This window comes from Cyprinodon variegatus, unplaced genomic scaffold (assembly GCF_000732505.1).
Source record: "Cyprinodon variegatus isolate N-32 unplaced genomic scaffold, C_variegatus-1.0 Scaffold231, whole genome shotgun sequence".
NCBI classification, from domain to species: Eukaryota; Metazoa; Chordata; class Actinopteri; order Cyprinodontiformes; family Cyprinodontidae; genus Cyprinodon; species Cyprinodon variegatus.
Window position 1 is genome coordinate 494931 of NW_015150684.1, and position 20861 is coordinate 515791.

The window sequence follows — 20861 nt, forward strand, 5'->3', positions numbered from 1 at the left end:
AGGGATCACACATCTCAGCCACTTTGGGAATTTTTACTCCAGGCAGCTGGGAAGGAGGCTCAGGATGATCAACTGATGCCAGAATCAAGAAAGGCAATGCGCTTATAGTCCTGGCTGCACAACAATGAAACAGAACTTTAAAATGTCTGAGCTGTTCAGGGCGTCATGTTCAGACTAAATTATGGTTTTGTGTGTTAGAATTGGAAGTCAATGGATTTGGGTTTGCCTAGAGATTGAAATGTGTCTTTGCAAATGACTTGGTTCTGTTAGCATCTTCAGATTCTTCATAGATTAGAGTATCTTAGTGTTTTTGTGGTGAGTGCAGAAGATTTTTAGACAGGTTGGAGCTTTGCATCTGCATCCATTAATGAACACACTGGTGTATTCTATCATCATTTAAAGCTGAAGTCTGTAAGTTTTTAAAAATCCCTTTTTTGTCATATTGGCTAAAACTGTCCCTATGCCCAGACAGCAGTACATGTGATATGTAACCTGTGAAAAAAACTGCTTCAATTGGTCCCGCTTACTGCCTGTATTTCAATCTGGAAAGAATAATTCGGGACGAGTCAAAACAACCAAACACAGCCAGAGGAGCGTCTGATGGAGTGTCAATCACAGCTCACACATGCTGAACGCCCCCCCCTCTGGTCGCATGCGGTAGCCGCGCAGCTGCCGTGAGAGGGGTGGAGCTTGGAGGTGGGGCATGAGTGAAGCAGAGACGGTGGGTGAGTGGCTTGAAACCTGTTTTTCTTCAAATTTTCAGTCGAAGTCTGCTCTCTTCTCAATGTTACAGACTGCAGCTTTAAAGTCACAATTTAGTGGTCCTTTCAACTACAATACGTGATCATGAGATATAGATGATGATCTCAGATACTCAACAGTGGGCAGTGTACGCACAAGTTGTAAGAGTAGCATAGCCTCATATTTATCTCAGGAAAAGTGTGAAATTAAAGAAATTTAAAAAAAATTACACAAGTAAGAGTAAAAAAGTATTTGGTAGAAAGGCTACTTTAGCACTGAGAACTGACCTACTTCTCGTGCATGATCATAAAAACTGATTCAATATTTTCCAAAATGATGAAATGGAACAAAATACTAAATTATATGCAAATTCCAGTGTCTCAAAGAAAACAATAAATAATAAACACATGCAGCAATTACACAATAAAAAATTGGTAGAATGAACACTATTCAAATGACATTTTTTGAGTGAGAAAACTTTAACCTATTCTACATATTACAGTATATTGTTTACTGTATTTTCACTCAACCTCCAAATAATAAGAAATCCTCTCAGTGGTGCATATTTATTTTAAAAAAGGCTTGTTTTTATTAAAGGTATAATGCATTTGCATAAAAAAAAATGACCCCGTATCCGCTCCTCGCCTATCGAACAAGTGCGAGTGCATGCATGAGCCCATTTCTCCTCATGCAGGCTCCTTTTAAAAGTTGCTGTTTGCATCGCTCATTTAATCTTACTTTTCAAAAGAAGATTTGCAATTTTTCCACTATGTCAGAATCACCACCGGTAAGTAAAAATGGGAACGAGCACGTAGGACGGCCTCACGTAAGCATATCACCAGAATGATTGACAATTAGAAGGGCCACTTATTTTGATGATCCACCCGGAAAAAGAACATCCTCCAATATATCTTTAACAGAAGTTACAGTGGATGGAGTAGCCAGAAATTTTACTCAGGCAACAGTAGTGATACTTTATCATATCTTATATTACATGTTTCAAGTTTTTTTTTTTTTTTTTTTTTTTAAAGTTACTCAATAAATGTAACTAAGTAACTGTAACTACGTCTACTGATGCCACCTTATATGTGATGATGAACTCTTCATAATTCTTGCATCTTCTAGATTATGAATTAGATTATTAGAGTCTACATGGGTTAATAAGGGTTATAGAGGAGAAGGAACCCTCAAAGTGTTCTGTCTCCGACAGAGATTTTAATCCCTACATTTGTTCATTGTTTTTATATAAACCTCAGGATTAGGAGCAGCAGCAAAGATGAGATTAATGAGATACTTTAATTTAAAATTAAATAAAAAGGGATGTGCATTGAATTTTTGGTCACTTGGTGTCACTATTTTCCAAATTTCTAAACCCATGACAGCTTAGAGACAAAAATGTGTGAGTGGCATTTCATGACTTTAGCTTATGCCATGCATATCAGATATTTGGACCAGCTTCTCAAATTACACATGTGAAACACGCAAATGGAAGAAGAAGAACATCTCTTTGCTCACCTCTGTCCCATCATAGGGCAGTCTGAGTACACACCCCTAAGCTGTCACATAAATATAGCAGAAAGAGCTACGTGCCTCTGAAATGAGGCACATCAGAGACATTATCACCAAGGTTGAGCAGCTGTATCTAATGTCAAAGCTGCGATCGTTTACACAAGCTTAAATTAGTTCAGCTGGCATGACTGATAAAACGTACCCCTAATGTTACACAATTCAAAGATCCTGCACTGCTATGACTAATAAACAACATCCAGAGCTACTTAAGTAAGCAAAATAAAGCATGTTTTCCATGTCAACACCCTGCTGAAAGCGTATGACAAAAGCATTGTTATAATTTTCAACAGCCCAACATGCAAATGTGTCCGGTTTGACGAGATGTTTTGGAACAACATAGATATTGCTGTGGCAAACAATGAGAGTTTCATATCTTTCCTATCTGTAAATACCCTTATAGCTTCAGGAGGAGTTGATTTCCATGTTTCAAAGATCACATCGAAGGAGAAAATAATAATGTATGATTTAATGCAAACATAACCATTCCCGTCATTCATCATGGTATGCGTTCATGTGTGCATTTTTCTGTCATAAACAGGCGGGTTGTTTTTCTTTTTGTCCTTATCTCCCTGTTTCCATGTTAATTCCAGGTCCGCAGTTCATGGAAGATTTCTCAGAGCTATTATATCAGCAGGAAGCTTCAGGAAGATAAGCTTGCAGTTCAGCATGTACTCCTTGTTATTGTCCTAGTAGCATATTTTTACACCTCTTGACAGAACAGGTTATCACAAACAGGTTTCCATTACAATACCTGTTTTTGCAGCACGTTTTAGTGTTTATATGTCTTTTACCTACCCACTGTTCATCTTCCTGAAGATCCTTCACACTGTTTTATAAATTAATATGATCGCTTTCATAACACCCAATATCTTGGCCATAACATTTGATCAGTTTGCATTTAAAAAGTCATTGGGATCGGTTATTTTCCACAATCTTTGAAGGTGATTCTCACTTTGAACTAGTGTCTGCAGGTACATTCCACAAAGATGTTTCTGTTGACTATACGGGATGATGCCGTTTTATATAGTGCCTCCCTGCCAATACCTTACATCCTGCTGTTAGTGAGGATTCCATGGTTAACCCATCTCAATCAAAACAAATGGAATGCATACTGTATCTTATATCAGCAAGCTGTAACTTAGCAATATTCATATTTGCATAAAAGCAGCATGTCAGCTGCATTGCTTGATAACAAATGATTTCAAGTTGGAGTGCACCAATTTCAGGTTTCTGGACAATAACTGATTGCCTATTTTATAATAGAAATGCTGATTCCGGCCCATACAGATTTTTGTTTCCTTTAAATGACACCGTCAATTGTTATTAGACACCTTTTATATTTTAATTTTATCTTATTGAAATACATTAATCAGAACAATTATAACTTCCTTAGCAGAGGTAGATAAGAACAGTGGAAAATTTTGATTTCACATCTCAGAATTAGCCGATCAAAGTTCTCCCAAAATTAAGGAAATGGAGGCAAAAATGTATTCGGCCAAATAAATAGTGCGTCCCTAATTTCAAACTAACAACTAGAAAATACTTGTAAAAAGCCATATGAAATAATTAATGGATTTATTTTAGATATGTCGCTCACCACTTTTATACCTGCTATATTTTCATTCTAAACAACAATAATAAACACTCTAGCACACAGATTTAAAGTAATGTAAGGTGTAGTGCATCACAGCAGGACAAAAAGGTGCCAGAGTTCTATAAATAGGTCCTTCATTTGTTACCTTAGAGTTACATAATTTAATTGGAATTAAATATGTCTATACTATATAATTTCATAAATATATTTCTAATCAGCTGGAAAGTGGTACCATAAAAAAAATATAAATTAAATGATTAATAAAATTGGATTTTCTCAGGAAAAAAAGGTTTTTATGTATTGTTGTTTGATGTCTGTTCAAAAATACATACATTTTCATTTCCAATTTAACGTAAAAAGACACCTATTTTAAGGGGTCAGGATAAACTCCATATATGGGCACCACTGATAAAAATCATAATTAGAGCTTATGTTGATATATTTTTCAAAGAATGTTCTCCAGCCATAGATCAGCCATTGTTACTTAGATAGGTTGACGCAGATTATGATCTTTTAATCAAAATTTTATGGGATAGTTCTTGATTGAAATGAGGCAACGCTGTGGCAGGCCGTTTTGACATGTATTAGAAGCACTGCCCTCCCTATAGTTCCATTTGTTGATCTCTAAAATAAGACTCGTCCTAGTCAAGACTACATTCCTGCTAGCAGGAAATGTACATATAGATTAATTTTTGATATCCGAAATAGTAATTATGACTAGCAGTAAGTCTATTATGGAGATCTGAAATTAGAGTTCATCCAAGTCACAATTCATTTTAGATAGAAAGAATGTTATTTTAGACATCTGGAAGTAAAATCCCAATACACATGAATGGGAAACATGAAGTAATCTGTACTAGTAAGAATTAAATTCCAGCTATCTGCCATGTATATTTTAGATAGGAGGAACATTATTTTAGATATCTGAAATGTTCATTTTGACCAGGTAGAAATGCATTTAAGACATCTGGAATACATATTTAGTTAAACTAATTGATGTCAAAACTGCCTGCTATACATTTGTCTTTTATATAAAAGGAGGATGGAGAAAGTAAATAATACTGCCTCCACTTTCATGAATGGGAGAAAGGATCACTTCTTAGTCACATACACAAAAAATAGGATTAGAAAAACCTCAGATAGTTGAATCAAATGGATCCTATATCAAGCAATAGGTCTAGATTTTATCTTTTCCTTTGGTGAAATCAATTTAAACGTGATTCAAAGACAGCAGGACACTTCCACCCATTTTTATGATTTTTTTTAGATAAAGTATTACCATGTATTTATACACTTGAAAATATCATAACAAATCCAACCAATAAATATATGACATAAGCCATGTTTTATTTTGTTCTGACCCTGTTGAAGGTCAGCAGCAGTTCAAAGTCTGGCCCACTTGTTTTTTTAAAGCTCTGTTGATGTTAGTCGTTTGTGCAACACTTTTAAAAAAAGGCCAAGGAGAAACGCTGAGGAGCACGTGGTGCGACGTCAGAACCTACACCCCCGTCCGGCCCTCTGACGTAAATCGGACGGAACCGATCAGCTCAGGAGGCGGAGCCCCTGCTCTCTGACAGGTCCTTACCAGAAAGCCGGGGTACACGGCTACAGATCACCAGCTGCTCACCAGCGTTTTATAATACTCCCTTATCTTTTCGATTCAAAACGTCCGTCCTTTAAAACATGGTGACTAATTAAATAAAAAGGGGAAACATGGCGCAGAAGGATACTCTGTTGCATCTCTTCGCCGGGGGGTAAGTCAATTTAAGGGTATTAAAATCTCTACCGTGTGAATTTTATTTAAAATATTGTGTTTGTGAAGAAACGATATGTTACTCATGGTTCATACCTTCGTCAGATGGTGTTAAATCATACCTAGCTCCTGTTAGCATAGCGCTAACCTCGCGTGTCCAACGTCTTTCTGTTCTGTTTTTTTTTTCTATTCAGTGACCAACTGATTGAATTATTATAAATGGGTGGAACGATTAGTTGAGTGTATTGGAACGAGTTAAACATAATAGTTCTTTATTCATTCACCGGCCGGTGAAATCTCCCCAGAGATGCGGAAGTTAACTAATCAGCTGCAGCTGTTAGACCGATGCTAGCTAGTTTCTAGACGAAGGGTGATTCTATTTTAACTACTTATTGTTGTGTTATAAATAAATAAAAACACAATTGACTTGTTTCAGAAATGTGTGTTCTAGTTAGTAGACTGCCTTTTATGCCGTCGTCACTGTGGCTGCGTTTAGGACAGTCACATTGGTAGCTAGCGTGTTAGCATCGAGGTGTCCTTCACTGCATTATGTAAGATTGACCGTGGCTGTGCAAGCGGTTTGAAATGATGGTGCACGCGATCCTATCACACAATGTCTAGTTCAAAGCACCATATTATCACAAGTAAAGCGGTTATAGATGAACATACCGTGTTGTATTGCTACTGTTAAATATGTAATAATGCTTTGTTGTTAATGGCGTCATTCCCGTGTCGTTGCCATGCCTCCGGGGTTTCATCTTTTAGAACGTGTTTGTTTCATGGCAGCCATGTGTTAATCTGAGAACAAAATATAGGAATATTTTTTTGTAGACTTGATTTGCATCTAAATCGGTCTTCTTGGTTATCTAATATTGGGCAGAGATGTCAGTTTAATAGTAGGAGACAAAATGTTCACTTGACATACAATGCAGCTTGTCAGTTGTGCAAAGAGTTAAAATAATGTCTTTCTTATTGTCTTTTTTTTATTATTACATAATGGATTGTCAGACTGCAGCTTTGATCAGCTGGCTGCTTTGAGGCTTTATCATAAATGTCACAGGACACCAGAGATTCCCTCTAATAAGCAGATTTAGCTGAAGCCTCATAAGAGCCAATACTGCAGCAGTTCATACACTCTGTACATGGAAGAGACGACAAAAGCAAAGAATAAGGGTGTCTCTAACAACGATAATTGTTGCATTGTGTTGATTTTTAACTGGGATAAATTATCCACTCCAGGAACCAGATTTTCCTCTCCTCATAATTCTGAATGTCCTTTTCCTTTCCTTGTTGTGTGTTTGGTAATAGTGTCTGACTGGGAGTACCGTAGTGTTCTTGCAAATGAGCACAGTGATCCTTGTCAGAAAACTCAGGGCTTCTTGTGAATGTCAGGAAAAGGGTGGCCGACTGAAGATGGTGGTTGGTAAAGATGATATTTATGCAGGCTTTCCGGTTAAGATGGTTGTTCGCCATAAGGTAGAAAACATAGGCCTTACCCTAGCTAATTGTAAGGAATTTTTTTTTTTTTTTTAAATAGTCTTGGTTGTTAAAAAATTGCATAGTTGAGCTGCAGTAATTGAACATTGCTCTCATTAAGGTTCTCTGGTTTAAAACCCCACTCTTAGTAGGAGGGTTATCAGAGCAGATAGTCTAACAGGTCATCCATCTAATGCCAGCTCAGTTCTATACTATTATCCTATATGAATAATGGCAGCAAAGCAGTTTTATATTGACTGTACCTAAAAGTATTGTTTAATTATAATTACTGTATTTTTAATTATCTGAAGAAATTGAAACACTCTTAATCATTATTAAAGTAGTCAATATATTTTTGCTTAAAATATGTGCAGCTAGGTCATGTTATCGATTTTCAGTTTTTTGTGTGCTAAAACCACAATGCCTTGAAAATTTCGCTATTTTTCCCTAGAATGTAATACTACATGAACCTCCTACCAGTCTATGTCTAGTCTGGATTTGAAGGACAACTAATTGTTGCAATCCAAGGTCTCTGATTCCCATGTTTACCTTGAAGAAGTGGGTTGGGAATGCTTTGCTTCCTTATCTAAATTATGTTTTGGGTTGATGCTCAAAGGTAATTTTCCTGGCTCGTTTCTCCTTCTGTACAGACGGTAACTTTCCTGTTTGGATGATTATTCCTGGTCGTAACAATTTTGCAGCTTGTGTTTTGGGTTGCTATTTAGCATGAAAAATGTTTTATCTTTTTTTATTTGGCATCAAATAATACAAAGGATCTGACTAGAAATGGTTTCAAAACTGCTGAGCTTTTCCACCATAGCCTTTTTGTGTATAAAAATGTTAATGTGTAATGCTGACTAGCATTGTTTTCCAACAGTATACAGAGCATAATGCGACACATCTCTGCCCCTCCCCAACTTATTGCAATGAGCTGCTCTGCTAAACCAAAATATAATATCTAATATAATTGTGTACCTTGTTCGCAAAAAGCTAAATTGGTAATTAATTAAAGCTAAAGTTTTATTTATAAACCACAGTGCTGGAAATCTTGGCACTTATATTTAAGTAACAATGCCTAGTGGAATAGGCAATAAAGTCTGATTTGTCCTTGAAGGATTACAAACAGGTCAATGAGATGACAAGTAATCAATGAATAGGTAATTGGGTCGGGTGTTACCTTTGCCAAGATATTTGACTTTGTCCTTCAGACATGACACAGTACAGAGGCTTAGTCTAATCTGCTGTAGTCTGCTAAGCTTGTTGCCTGCGAGGTTAGGCTGTTCATTAAAGATGTTCCGCTACAAAGTGGATGGTTTTGGTGAAAGTGCTGCAGTGGAAAAGGCTTTCTTTAGGAATAAAGCTCCTTTTATGAGCAATTAGGGTGTCTGAGCTGCAGAACTGTGTCGGCCAGATGCGCCTGATCTGTGTGAATAATTTCCATTGTGGAGTTAGGAAAATGCCTTTGACCATAATTATTCCCTGCTCCTGGCCTGTGACTCTTCAGATGTGTTATTATGGGAGAAAAAAAAAAAAAAAACATTCTTCAGTGAAAACTCACTCAATAGCTAAAGGTCATTCTGCAGCTACATATGCACTACATGCCTGTTTTAATACATTAAAGCTATCCCAGTTTTTTACACTAATTTTAATGCCTATGTTCTTGTAGATGCAGTGGCACTGTGGGGGCCATTGTCACCTGCCCACTGGAGGTGTTAAAGACGCGACTGCAGTCATCTGGCCTCACCCTCCGGCCCGTTTTCCAGGTCCAGCTTGGTACCCTGAGTGGCACTGGGGTTATTAGACCGGGGACTGTTTCCCCAGGCCTGCTGCAGGTGCTCAGGTAAGATGTTTGGCAAACAGCAAATTGGAGCACTAAATGTGCTGTCCCTGGGCATGTTTTATTTTTTACAATCTGTTTCTTTCCAGCAGTTGCCTAACTCACAGGTTTATCTGCAACACATTTTGATTATCGTGTGGAAAAATTATTTGTTATTGTTAAAAAACAAAAGTGTCTAGAAATTCTGGAAAATACCTTCTAAAGCTTTTTGCTTTTATTCTCTTTAAAGCAAAGATCTTTAATCTTGTCTTACGTAAAATGAGGATTAAGTCTGCTGTGTCCTGCTGATTTTTAGTTGTTTTAACCAGCTGTTTGCTCCAATACAATCTCTCCCTTTCTTTCGCTTCATGATTCAGCTGAAACCTGTTTTTTTTTTTGTTTTTTTTGTGATGTCTGGTCCTTAATAGTCTCTGCATAGATTGTTGAGAAGTTATACATTAGCCCAGTTGGCTGAGAAATAATGAGGGCTGTGCTGATTGACCGTGGTGCTGGGTCAGTGTTATATTACACTCAGGCAACTAGTTTTGCAAACTGAACTGGACCAAACTGGCTGTGACTGCTCCTGGTTAACATGAAGGAATTTAAAACCTTAGCACAGTAAACACATTTTTTTTTTCATCCAAAAGTTCCAATGACCATAGTTCTATATCTTGAGGTGCAAAATGATTAATATGGAAAAATAGACAAAAGGAAATTTAATTTCACCCTACAGTCAAACCCTATAACTGGACGCCATTTTTAGCTAAATATATATATATATATCTCAGATTTCTATGAAATTGATTTTTCTTTTAAATTATTATAATTTTTTTTCCTGTTTAGATGTCTTTATTTTAAATTCTCTTCCAATATGTTTCTAAAAAAACTAAGTGACAATCTGTACACCAATGGAAAGAAGACTAAATACATTTCATGAGGCTCCCACGTTTGAAACCTTGACACTGATCATTACTTTGACCTAAAAAACAGTTTGTCATTGTTTGAAAAGAGGCGCCAGGTGTCGGTGACCGAAAGGAGTGGAGTTCATGAACCCTGCATAATTAACAGAGTATTCATTACAGCAACTCTCCCCCTGCACAGTTCCTGGTAGGACAGACTGTCACATGCTGAAGAACGATCACTTCCTACAAAAACCTCAAGCTCCTCTGTCAGGATATGTCTGGCGTGACTCGCTGAACACCAGTCAGGGCACAGGGTTCAGAGCAGGATCCAGCTAGCTGAGCTTATGTAACTCTGAGGATGATTGCAGCAGAGACCTAGAACATCCATTTCCCGTAATAACCTCATCAGGTTCTAGAGAAAATTTGATTAAAAGTTGGTGTATTCAGTTTCTCTGTCATGTTTGTTACAGATCGATTCTTGAAAAAGAGGGACCAAGTTCTCTTTTCCGTGGACTGGGGCCGAATCTTGTGGGTGTCGCCCCTTCAAGGTACAGCAGATTTACATTGCACACTTCTCCTTTTATTTTCTCAGGCCCTGTCTTGTTATGCATCTATGCTGTCAGGCTGCCAGTGTCATTCAGACAAAGCAGCCTTATAGAGTGGAAGAAAATCCCACATGCAAATGGTGTCATGCACTCAAAAAAAAAAAAAAAAAAAAAGTTTAGCAAAGTATTGCCCTCTGTGCTTTTTAACAGCGAATCTCTAGAGCATATCGCAGTGAAGCTAAAGGACAAGCAAGAACATAAACAACTGTATTTCTTTAAGAGCTGAAAACCCAGACTTGTTGTATAAACAGGAGGTCGTCGTTATGGCAGTGGCTTCTCAGCCCCTCCCGTGCGATTAATTTGCGTGTGATGCAGCTCTCAGAATGAGGAGGCTGTTTTTCATAAGCCTTGAGGCGTATGCGTGTTGCAGAATAAAAACTGTGCTGGAAATGGGAGGGAACTTCTCTACAGCTAAAGCTTCGATAGGAGAACATCCTGTGACGTATCCGCTTCAACTTTCTTCTATTTTTAGAGTCAACAAAGTTCTGTACTTTGGCCTGTTTCCCCATTTCTGATGACCATGCCATACCAAATACTTCTGATTGATGTGGCATCAGACTTTGATTGGACCCTGACACTGATAAAGAGTTATGCGTTACTTATAAGTTTTCTCTGTGGTTGAATAATAACTAGTGTCTTTATTCTTTGCTGATACACTGACCAGCTTTAACAGGCCTCTATGTAGAACATCCTGGTGCATATCTCTGTTCTTTCCACTGCTTATTCAGCCCTTTCTGATGCAGTGGCGGCTGTTCTACAAGCAGAACAGAGAGAGATGACACTATGAAAGAGATTCCCCTAGATACCCACTGTCAAAGCCTTGCATTCACATTGGGGAGGGGGGGACAAAAGTGAGTTGATCTGCTTCAGATTAGAGTCCTTATCATTGTTTCTCTCTTTCAGAGCCATCTACTTTGCTGCATATTCAAAATCGAAAGAGATGTTCAATGGGTTGTTTGTCCCCAACAGTGGACTGGTCCACATGTCCTCAGCTGGTACTGCAGGTGAGCAACCTGTGCATATCTATAAAGTATTTCCTAATCAATAGCAATACTTAAGGAACACCACAGAGATTTTACACAATTAAGTGCCATAAAAAATATTAAACCTGCTAGCGCGGCTAAATTAAGTATTTATTACTTAATAAGCTGTAACTCTAAAATGTTTAAATGTTTGTTGTCCTCAGCTTTTGTTACCAATTCTCTGATGAACCCCATCTGGATGGTCAAGACCAGGATGCAGCTGGAGAAGAAGTATGTACACTTCATTTGTGTTTGGTTTGCTCCTGTTTTTTTTTTTACTGTAAAGGCAGATGGTGGTGATCTGGTGCGACTGTTTTATTTCCGGGTGTTAGCAGGTGGTGAAGTAAAACTGACCTTCAGCAGAAATCATTCAGGGGGGCGTACCCTCAGTGCACGGCTCTGCAGTGCGTTAGGCTGAGCTTGTGATCTACCTTTATAAATACGCTCCAGTGACGCACTGTACTTCGTCCTGGAGGCTATATTTACATTGCCAAGTTTAAATCAGTGGTATCTCGTAAGGTCACAGAACACAAGCCTGTTCAAGCTGTCCTCAAAGAAGGATTCATTTTCTGCTGCTCAGGCCTGTAACCAGCCACTTTATTTGTTCTTTAAGGAAGTAAAAGTTCAAATACACATCACTGTTCCTTAGGGACATTTTTTTTTTTTTAATGGTCTATTTTGCAACATATCTTTAGAATTATTTACTATGTTGACAACAAAAGCCAAAATAGCCAGGTTAATAATTGATCAAGGATAAGGAAAACATTGAATTATATGTTCCCTTAACTGGTTAATGGATATGAACAGAATGTTTGTCTCCTCTGACCGTCTTGGCTTTATTGATGATCATCAGAACCGGATTGTGAACCAACATATTACTCACTTTTAAAACCCACCTCCTCTTGGTCATGTTCCTCAAACCTCCTCTTTGATGTATTGTCATTCCCTTCTGTGTTGTGTGATTTATGTATTTTTAACTGGATTTGAAAAACCATTAGAGAACGCATATAATTGTTGTCATCACTGATTCATACTGTTTGACTTTTAGAGCCCGAGGAGAGAAGAAGATGAATGCGCTGCAGTGCGCCCGCTACGTTTACAGAACAGAGGGAGTGCGTGGCTTCTACCGAGGCCTCACAGCGTCCTACGCAGGCATCTCGGAGACCATGATCTGCTTCCTCATCTACGAGACTCTGAAGAAGCACCTCGCCAAGAGGCAGTTCGCCTCCCCGAACGGAGATGAGAAGGGAGCATCAGACTTCCTGCGGTTGATGATGGCGGCAGCTTTTTCAAAGGGCTGTGCGTCCTGCATAGCTTACCCACATGGTGAATAATGGGTTTATTGAGATGTAACATAATCCTGATGAATTTGTGTTTGTCTGACTGTTTTACATTGTGTCTAAAAACAGAGGTCATCCGGACGAGGCTGCGGGAAGAAGGCAGCAAGTACAAGTACTTCTTCCAGACGGGGAGGTTGATAGCTGTGGAGGAAGGCTATGCAGCTTTTTACAGAGGACTCATTCCACAGCTGATTAGACAAATCCCCAACACGGCCATCGTCCTGTCCACCTATGAACTCATCATCCACCTGTTGGGAGATTCCAAATGACATTGTGTTTGAAAAGTCAGGACTTTTCCTCACACGCAATGGATTCCACACAAAATACACAGTGCGAGAGGCTGAAAAAATATTAGCACATCTTTTTTCTTTGAAAGCAGTTGTGCACAGACTGCTGTGATGAAACTGTAGCAGTTTGTTCTGTCATCCAAAGAGTCAAACACATTATTTAATTCAGAGCTTGTTAGTTTATCAACACAAAGCCTCGGTACTGAAAGTTGCACATCTTTGGATGAAGGTCATGTTCATAGGCGACTAGTTTTAAGTTAACTAAATTATTATTTGTTTTGTAATTTTGCAGATATTTTGTTTTATCACTGTACAATGAGAATTGACGTGGAAAGGTTCACACGTTGGTTAACGATATCATTCAGGAGAAGTTGTAATACTAGTGCTGTTTTTTTTGCTTTGTAGTGGCATCAAGGCCTACTTTAAGAGTTTTGTTTTACAATCTGTTTGAAGTTGATGTTTGAGCTGCAAAGAGATTTATTGTATTTTTCCATAAATGCACAACTCTACAGAGATACCGGTGTGTCTTTATTTGTTGCAGCTGAGCAGCACATGATCAGCAGATTTCATAGACACTTCTAAAGTTTTCTATGCTTAACTGTTTATGTCAACTTTAAACAAGCTGCTGTGACTGAGGGAAAGTAGATGGAAAAATATACAAAGGTGTTCAGGGTTCAATATCTAAGTAGATTGTCAGTCAAGCTACCAGAGCCTAAAGACCAGAAAACAGACTGTTGCACGTTTGAACACGCTTAATATCATCCAGCCTTTTATTTCTGGTCTAACTCTTTCACTGACTGTTAAAGTTAGGGTTCTATTCTGACATGTAGAATTTCTCACAGCAGTAGTATATTGATGAAAAATTAATTTAAATTCCATATTGTAAGAAAGGGAAATTGATTAAATGCAGTTTTTTTTTCTTCATTTTGATAGTTTCAGTTTACAACTAATAAAAACGTGAATTTCAAGAGGTTGCTGCCAAGGAAGCTTGATGTTTAAGTATTAATGGAAAATTTAGTGGAAGGAAAAAGTAGTGTATCCAGTACAAAGTGAAATGACTGCAGCCCTCAGATGATCTAATCAAAGCCATTTCCAGAGAGGACAATATCACACCAGAGCCAATGTTACAAATAAGCTGAGACCTGTACAACAAAGCAAGCTTAATTTAGCAGGATTATTTCCATTTTAATTAATCCACAAAGATGGAAATCGGGATCAGCAGTAAATTTGATTATAAACTAAATCCAGCTTTAACTGATCAAGAATCTGAACCACATATATAACGGGGCAGGTTTTTAATGGAAAGTCAAACATGGTGGCATTAAGGAAAGAAACAGCAAATGCAGTGGCAAAGGATTTCTGATTGTAAAATGTAATCTGTGCGGGTTATCCTGTTACTAAAGTGTAAGTTGGCTTGTTCCTATTATACTGTTACATAAAACAGGAAGAATAATATGAGGATATATAAAGACTGCTCAAAAAAATGAAAGGAACACTTTGAAAACAAATCAGATCTCAATGGGGCAAAAAATCATGCTGTTTATATTGATATGGACTGTGTGATGTGTTAGGAACAAAAGGATACCACATCATACCTACAGACGGCTGAATTCAAAGACACTTCAAAAATTACAGTGAAAAAATGATGCGGCAGGCTAGTCCATTTTGCTGAAATTTCATTGCAGCAACTCAAAATGGTATTCAGTAATTTGTATGGCCCCGAGGTGTGTGTATGCATGCCTGACAAAGTCGGGGCATGCTCCTAATGAGATGACGGATGGTGTCCTGGGGTATCTCCTCCCAGATCTGGACCAGGGCATCACTGAGCTCCTGGACAATCTGAGGTGCAACCTGGCGACGTCGGATGGATCGAAACATAATGTCCCAGAGGTGTTCTATTTGATTTAGGTCAGGCGAGTGTGGTGGCCAATCAATGGTATCAATTCCTTCATACTCCAGGAACTGCCTGCATACTCTCGCCACATGAGGCCGGGCATTGTCGTACACCAGGAGGAACCCAGGACCCACTGCACCAACATAGGGTCTGACAACGGGGGCAAGGATTTCATCCCGATACCTTGTTGCAGTCCGAGTGCCGTTGTCTAGCCTGTATAGTTCTGTGCGTCCCTCCATGGACATGCCTCCCCAGACCTTCACTGACCCACCACCAATCAGGTCATACTGAATGATGTTACAGGCAGCATAATGTTCTCCATGGCTTCTCCAGACCCTTTCATGTCTGTCACATGTGCTCAGGGTGAACCTGCTTTCATCTGTGAAAAGCACAGGGCGCCAGTGGCGGCTTGCCAATTCCGGTGTTCTGTGGCGAATGCCAATCGAGCTCCAAGGTGCCGGGCAGTGAGCACAGGGCCCGCTATAGGACGTCGGGCCCTCAGGCCACGCTCCTGCAGTCTGTTTCTGATTGTTTGGTCACAGACATTAACACCAGTGGCCTGCTGGAGGTCATTTTGTCGGGCTATGGCAGTGCTCCTCCTTGCACAAAGGAGCAGATACAGTTCCTGCTGATGGGTTGTAGACCTTCTACTGCCCTGTCGAGCGCTCCTGGCGTAACTGCCTATCTCCTGGAATCTCCTCCATGCTCTTGAGATTGTGCTGGGAGACACAACAAACCTTCTGGCAATGGCACATATTGATGTGCCATCCTGGAGTAGTTGGACTGCCTGTGCAACCTCTGTAGAGTCCAGGTAGCTCCTCATGCCAACAGTAGTGACAGTGACCCTAGCCAAATGCAAACCTGATGAAAAAGAGTCAGAAAAGATGAGGAGGGGAGAAAATGTATGTGGCCTCCACCTGTAAAAACATTCCTGTTTTGACTGTCGTCTCGTTGTTGCCTCTCTAGTGCACCTGTTGTAAATTTCATTAACACCAAAACAGCTGAAACTGATTAACAGCCCCTTCTGCTACTTACCTGACCAAATCAATATAGCAGAAGTTTAATTACCTTGATGCTATACTCTGATTACAAAGTGTTCTTTTAATTTTTTTGAGTAGTGTATTTACATCAGCCTAATTTTATATCTACAAGCCTGATTGTCATATTGGGATGAATATAAATGTTCAAAGATATAAGGTATTGACTCGCCTGCGATGGCATAAATGATTTAATATGGTTTCAGGCAGTGACCAGGAGAGAGGATGAATTAATTCATCAGTGCATGAGGTCCCACAGACTATTTTTCCAGAGCTGTTTCGCATCCCCCACAGTGTTCATGCAGTGGCGCCATCAGGGGGTGGCCCGGGCCACCCTGTGCAATGCCCTGGCCACCCCACTGGCTGTCCCACTTACCAGTGTAAATTGTAGAGCATCAGTTCAGGATTTCATCCCATTACACACAGCCAGTGTTGTAACATTAAAAATTACACAATAATCCAATTTATGAGTAGGTGTTTTCTTAGGTCTTTAAGATTTCTACAGGCAGATTTACCACAAAAGTTGATTTAAACCCTGAAATTATGGCTTTTAGTTTCAGTGTGCCACCCCAAACTTTTTAGTGTCCCCATCTGGCCACCCCTATGAAACCTTTCTGGAGGGACCACTGTGTACATGAAGCTGCATGTTGCGTAATATTGCATCACTATATGCAGGCTGCGATACAGTGAGGGCCGCACTCCTGGGAATAGCTGTTAACTGTAAAACTGTTCTAGGATCATGAAAACCTTTATTGTCATCATGATCCTATGGTGGATCTCTTTGCAATTTGTGCAGATTTTTATTATATTGTACCTTTTCTTATCATTTAGCTTCATATAACATTTATACAAGAAACAAGTAAATGCCAGCCGTGTATGAGAACATTACACATGAGAAAACAAATACAGAATAGTAAAAGGTAGGTATGTCAAAAAGTAGGAAAAATAAGGATGAAAAAAAATTATTTGTTATAGTGATGATGTTTTGTTTAATTTTGGCCCTGAATTAAATCTGATCTTCAATGAAACAGCACTTCCGTCTTTCTCAAGCACTTGACTGGCTGCAGGTGGAGCGTTTTCTAGGATTTAGATCATTCTTGAAAGCTAGCCTGCTCTGGAGCGCGTTTGCACTTCAGAGTATGTTACCATGGTGATTAGCCTAACTAAAGCTTTGTGGTATTGGAAAGTCAGAATTGAATCTAAAGTTGTCTTGCTACTTCAGATTCTACAGAGGCCTGTGTCCATAACCTCTCAGCAGGCCTACAGACTGATCTCCTCCATGCTGTGCTGCCCTGACCCACTAATACTAGGCCATTACCCATGCAAAAGGAGGTCTGAGTGCATTATGTGCAGAACATGACATGCCTTTCACTAGTCTGACATTTCTATGAGGATCTTGTTCTACGTTTCCGAGACCTTGAATAGAGTTTTAAGAGATTCACTGTTTTTAAATCTAATTATTTATGTACTGTGATCATATCTATTTAATGTAATGAATGAGCTCAGGTTATTAAGACTTATATTCTGAAGGGAAAGCCAATAACATTTTATTGCTAATGGATCATAAAATGAGCTGTAGTAAACTCAATGTGGACTATGACCGTAAAGGTTTTTTTGGCAGCTGTTACAGTCATTGTATAATACTAGCATTTCAATTTGTCTCCCTTGCTTTTCAGATATCAAGTAGCTTCCAAGTTAAACAAACCCTTCCCACACGACTCAAGGCCCCTTTGGCTCTATTGTTTGTACTGTCATCTACAGCCGTAAACTGAAAGGAAATGGAAAAATGCATCCTGAAGCATTTCTGAGTCACTTGGCGTGTGAAAAGCCCCCATAATGACTCAGTCATGAATCAGCAGAACACCCTTCCTTCTGTTTTTTGGTTGATTTGGTCACAGTGTCCCTTTTGTCCTGCCGGTTGGAGCCGCCTCAGGAGCAAATGGGAGGACTGTGGTAGGAACTGTTATGATTACCGGATTAAACTGCTTTCCCCTCCACCCCCAGACAAAATGTACAAACAATATAACTCTAATAGGCCAGCCTCACTGAAAAAAAAAGAAATTAAATCAGATATTTAATATAGAAGTATTTTATCAGTGGTGAAAAGAATGTATTGTTTCTAACAAAGTCACTGTTGATCCAGGAAGTGGAAACCTTAAATGCCCCGTTAAAACAAAAGCAGGTGAGGCTTTTTTTCTGATATATCAATTCATCTGAGTTTCTATGAACTTCTAATCCATGACTTTAACTTTCATAGAGTTAAAAAATATGCCAAAGAGGCCTTTGAGCAACGTTGCTGGATTGGGCTCCTTGTTTTACACACAATAATAAGATGATGAATCAATCAATACAATCAGTTGCCAAGTGCTTTGCATGTTAAAATACACACTTATCGACAACCTACAAACAGTTAATACATTTACAATGTGAAAACAAATCTCATTTCTTGTACGACTGGTGAAACAATTATGAATTTATTATAACAGCACCTGAAAAACACCTGGCTGCTGATTCTTTTCTGAGGGGTTACATGTGTTCTGCTTATCTGTATGTCACTTATTTTTCTGGCATTGTAACCTATTAACATGCACATATATTCAGGTATTTGGTTTTCTACACAAGCATGTTAATCATTTATGTCCTTAAACTAGCGACAAACGTAGCTGGGTCAGTTCAGTCTGTGTGATTTCTACATCTCACTGCAGATGTTTATAAAAAAACAAAACAAAATGTTACATTTCTATAAAGTTTATTTTTATTATAAAAGAAACCTTTTTTTTTAATCTTTTACTAAAAGTTTTATAAAAAAAAATATCAGGAATTGTTCAGATGTTGCAACATTGATTAAGAGAGGAGTATGTCATGTGAGAGTTTGACTTTTTATCTAAGAGGGAAATAAGACGTAAGGACAGGGATAGGCTTATAATTATATATTTTCCAAACCATGTTGTGACTATAAACCTGTCAACAGATCTGTAGCTGCTTATTACTGAGTAGCTGTTCATCTCGATGACACATAGATGATGAGGACAGGTTGTTCTTTTTGTGTTTATGCTGAAAGATTAATATATTTTTCACTTTTTTTTATAGGAAATAGACAAAATTATTCATATCCCTTGAATTTGTTTTCCAATTTCATCCATTATAACCACTGATTATAATGAATTTGAATGGAAGTTTGCATGCAAGATTGTAAAATATTAAAATGATCAATTGTTTTTATCCTGAATTAGAACTTTTCATTATCACTTTTTGTTGCAGCTGAAGTCTTCCAAGGTATGTCCCTGCCATTTTGTCATATCTGTAGACTGAATTTTAGGGCCGTGATAATCAGATTTGAATTCTTTCCAGATACTGTTTTGTCTGAAGGACTTAGCTTTGGAGTTTAACCTGTCCATTCTAATAAATAAACAAGGTTTGACGTAAACCACTCCATTAAAACCGTATGTTTAGGGTCATTGTCCTGCAGAAGGGTGAACCTTCCTATCGCTCTTAAATAATTTTCAATTTAACAGTTTCTCTTCCAGCAATGACCTTTAAACTATCCGATAATGTTTATGTAAGGACGTCCTATGTGCTCGTTCCCATTTTCACTTACCGGTGGTGAGTTTGACATAGTGGAAAAAATTGCAAATCTCCTTTTGGAATGTAAGCTTAAATGAACGATGCAAACAGTAACTTTTAAACAGAGCATGCACGAGGAGAAATGGGCTCTCGCATAGGTTTAATAGGTATTCCTTCTCAGGAGCAGGTACAGGGTTGTGCATGTGCATTTTTATGTAAAGTGGAGAGGGCGGGTCTTTTTGAAAATTCATGAAAATCCTCCACTATAGCTATGAGGTCACATCCCAAAAGGGAGGATTTGAAAAACAAACTTTTTTTCAAGTGGTATATGGCAGTTGTATTATTATTACTAAAATTAAGAGAGAAAAAAATTATTTATTGGATTTGGTAGGAAGTAAATAAACAGACATTAAATTTTTAAGCCATATTAAGTAAATTTAACTCTATGCAGTGTTGTTTTTTTTGCTGATGTAATAATCACACCTAATTCAAGCTGGTAATTATGATGATCTGCCAAATGCAAAAGTATTTCTGCTCTTAAAAAAAACATAATATGGTACTATGCCCTTGAAATAAGTTAATGAAGTTTTTTTTTTTATTATTTCAAATGTAGATCATCTTATCCCATTGGCAAATTGTCTAACTGACTTGCTTAAATCAAAGGAAAATTCACTTATTTCATAAGAAATTACAGCTTTGTAGTGTATGTTTTCAGTGCCTCCAGTTCTATGGGGCCATTGGCCCCTGTTGGACCCTCTATAGAACCGCCATAATCTTCAAAGTTTGCATTTACAAAAACATCCTTAAGTTATAGTTTGGCTTCATCAATGGCTATAAACTTTAAACGTACTTTAAGTTATTTAATTTTAAAGTGGTTTGGTAGGGAATGAATTAATCTACTTTTTTAAAATGTGTTTATAAGTTTAAGGCTTTAGAGTAGCATCTCTATTAGTGTTGAGCTCCACAAACATTATGCTTCCATATTCAAATAGCGAACGACTTAAATCTTATGGAGGACCAACTCTACCATATTTAAAAATAATTACATAAATAAATAAATACTCAATACTTTTTCCGTAAAAGTTTAAAAAAATAAAAAAAACAATCCACTGGACTTGGTTTCCAAGATTTGAAGACGTTTCGCTTCCCCTCCAGGAAGCTCTCTCAGTTCAAATACATAAATAAGTATACAATCAATTAATTGCCTCCAAAAATACCGTAAACAAATACATGTAGTTAGAATTAGATTATACAGTGAGAC

The 20861-nt window shown here is 38.1% G+C and overlaps 1 protein-coding gene across 1 annotated transcript; it reads left to right on the forward strand.

Moving 5' to 3' along the window:
• The first annotated feature begins 5373 nt into the window (after window positions 1-5373).
• On the forward strand, window positions 5374-13620 carry slc25a33 (solute carrier family 25 (pyrimidine nucleotide carrier), member 33). Its single transcript, XM_015381295.1, has 7 exons — window positions 5374-5658; window positions 8800-8973; window positions 10322-10399; window positions 11360-11460; window positions 11643-11709; window positions 12527-12804; window positions 12888-13620. The coding sequence occupies exons 1-7, from the start codon at window positions 5618-5620 to the stop codon at window positions 13085-13087; spliced, it is 939 nt and encodes a 312-aa protein (XP_015236781.1). The 5' UTR covers window positions 5374-5617; the 3' UTR covers window positions 13088-13620.
• The last annotated feature ends 7241 nt before the right edge of the window (window positions 13621-20861 follow it).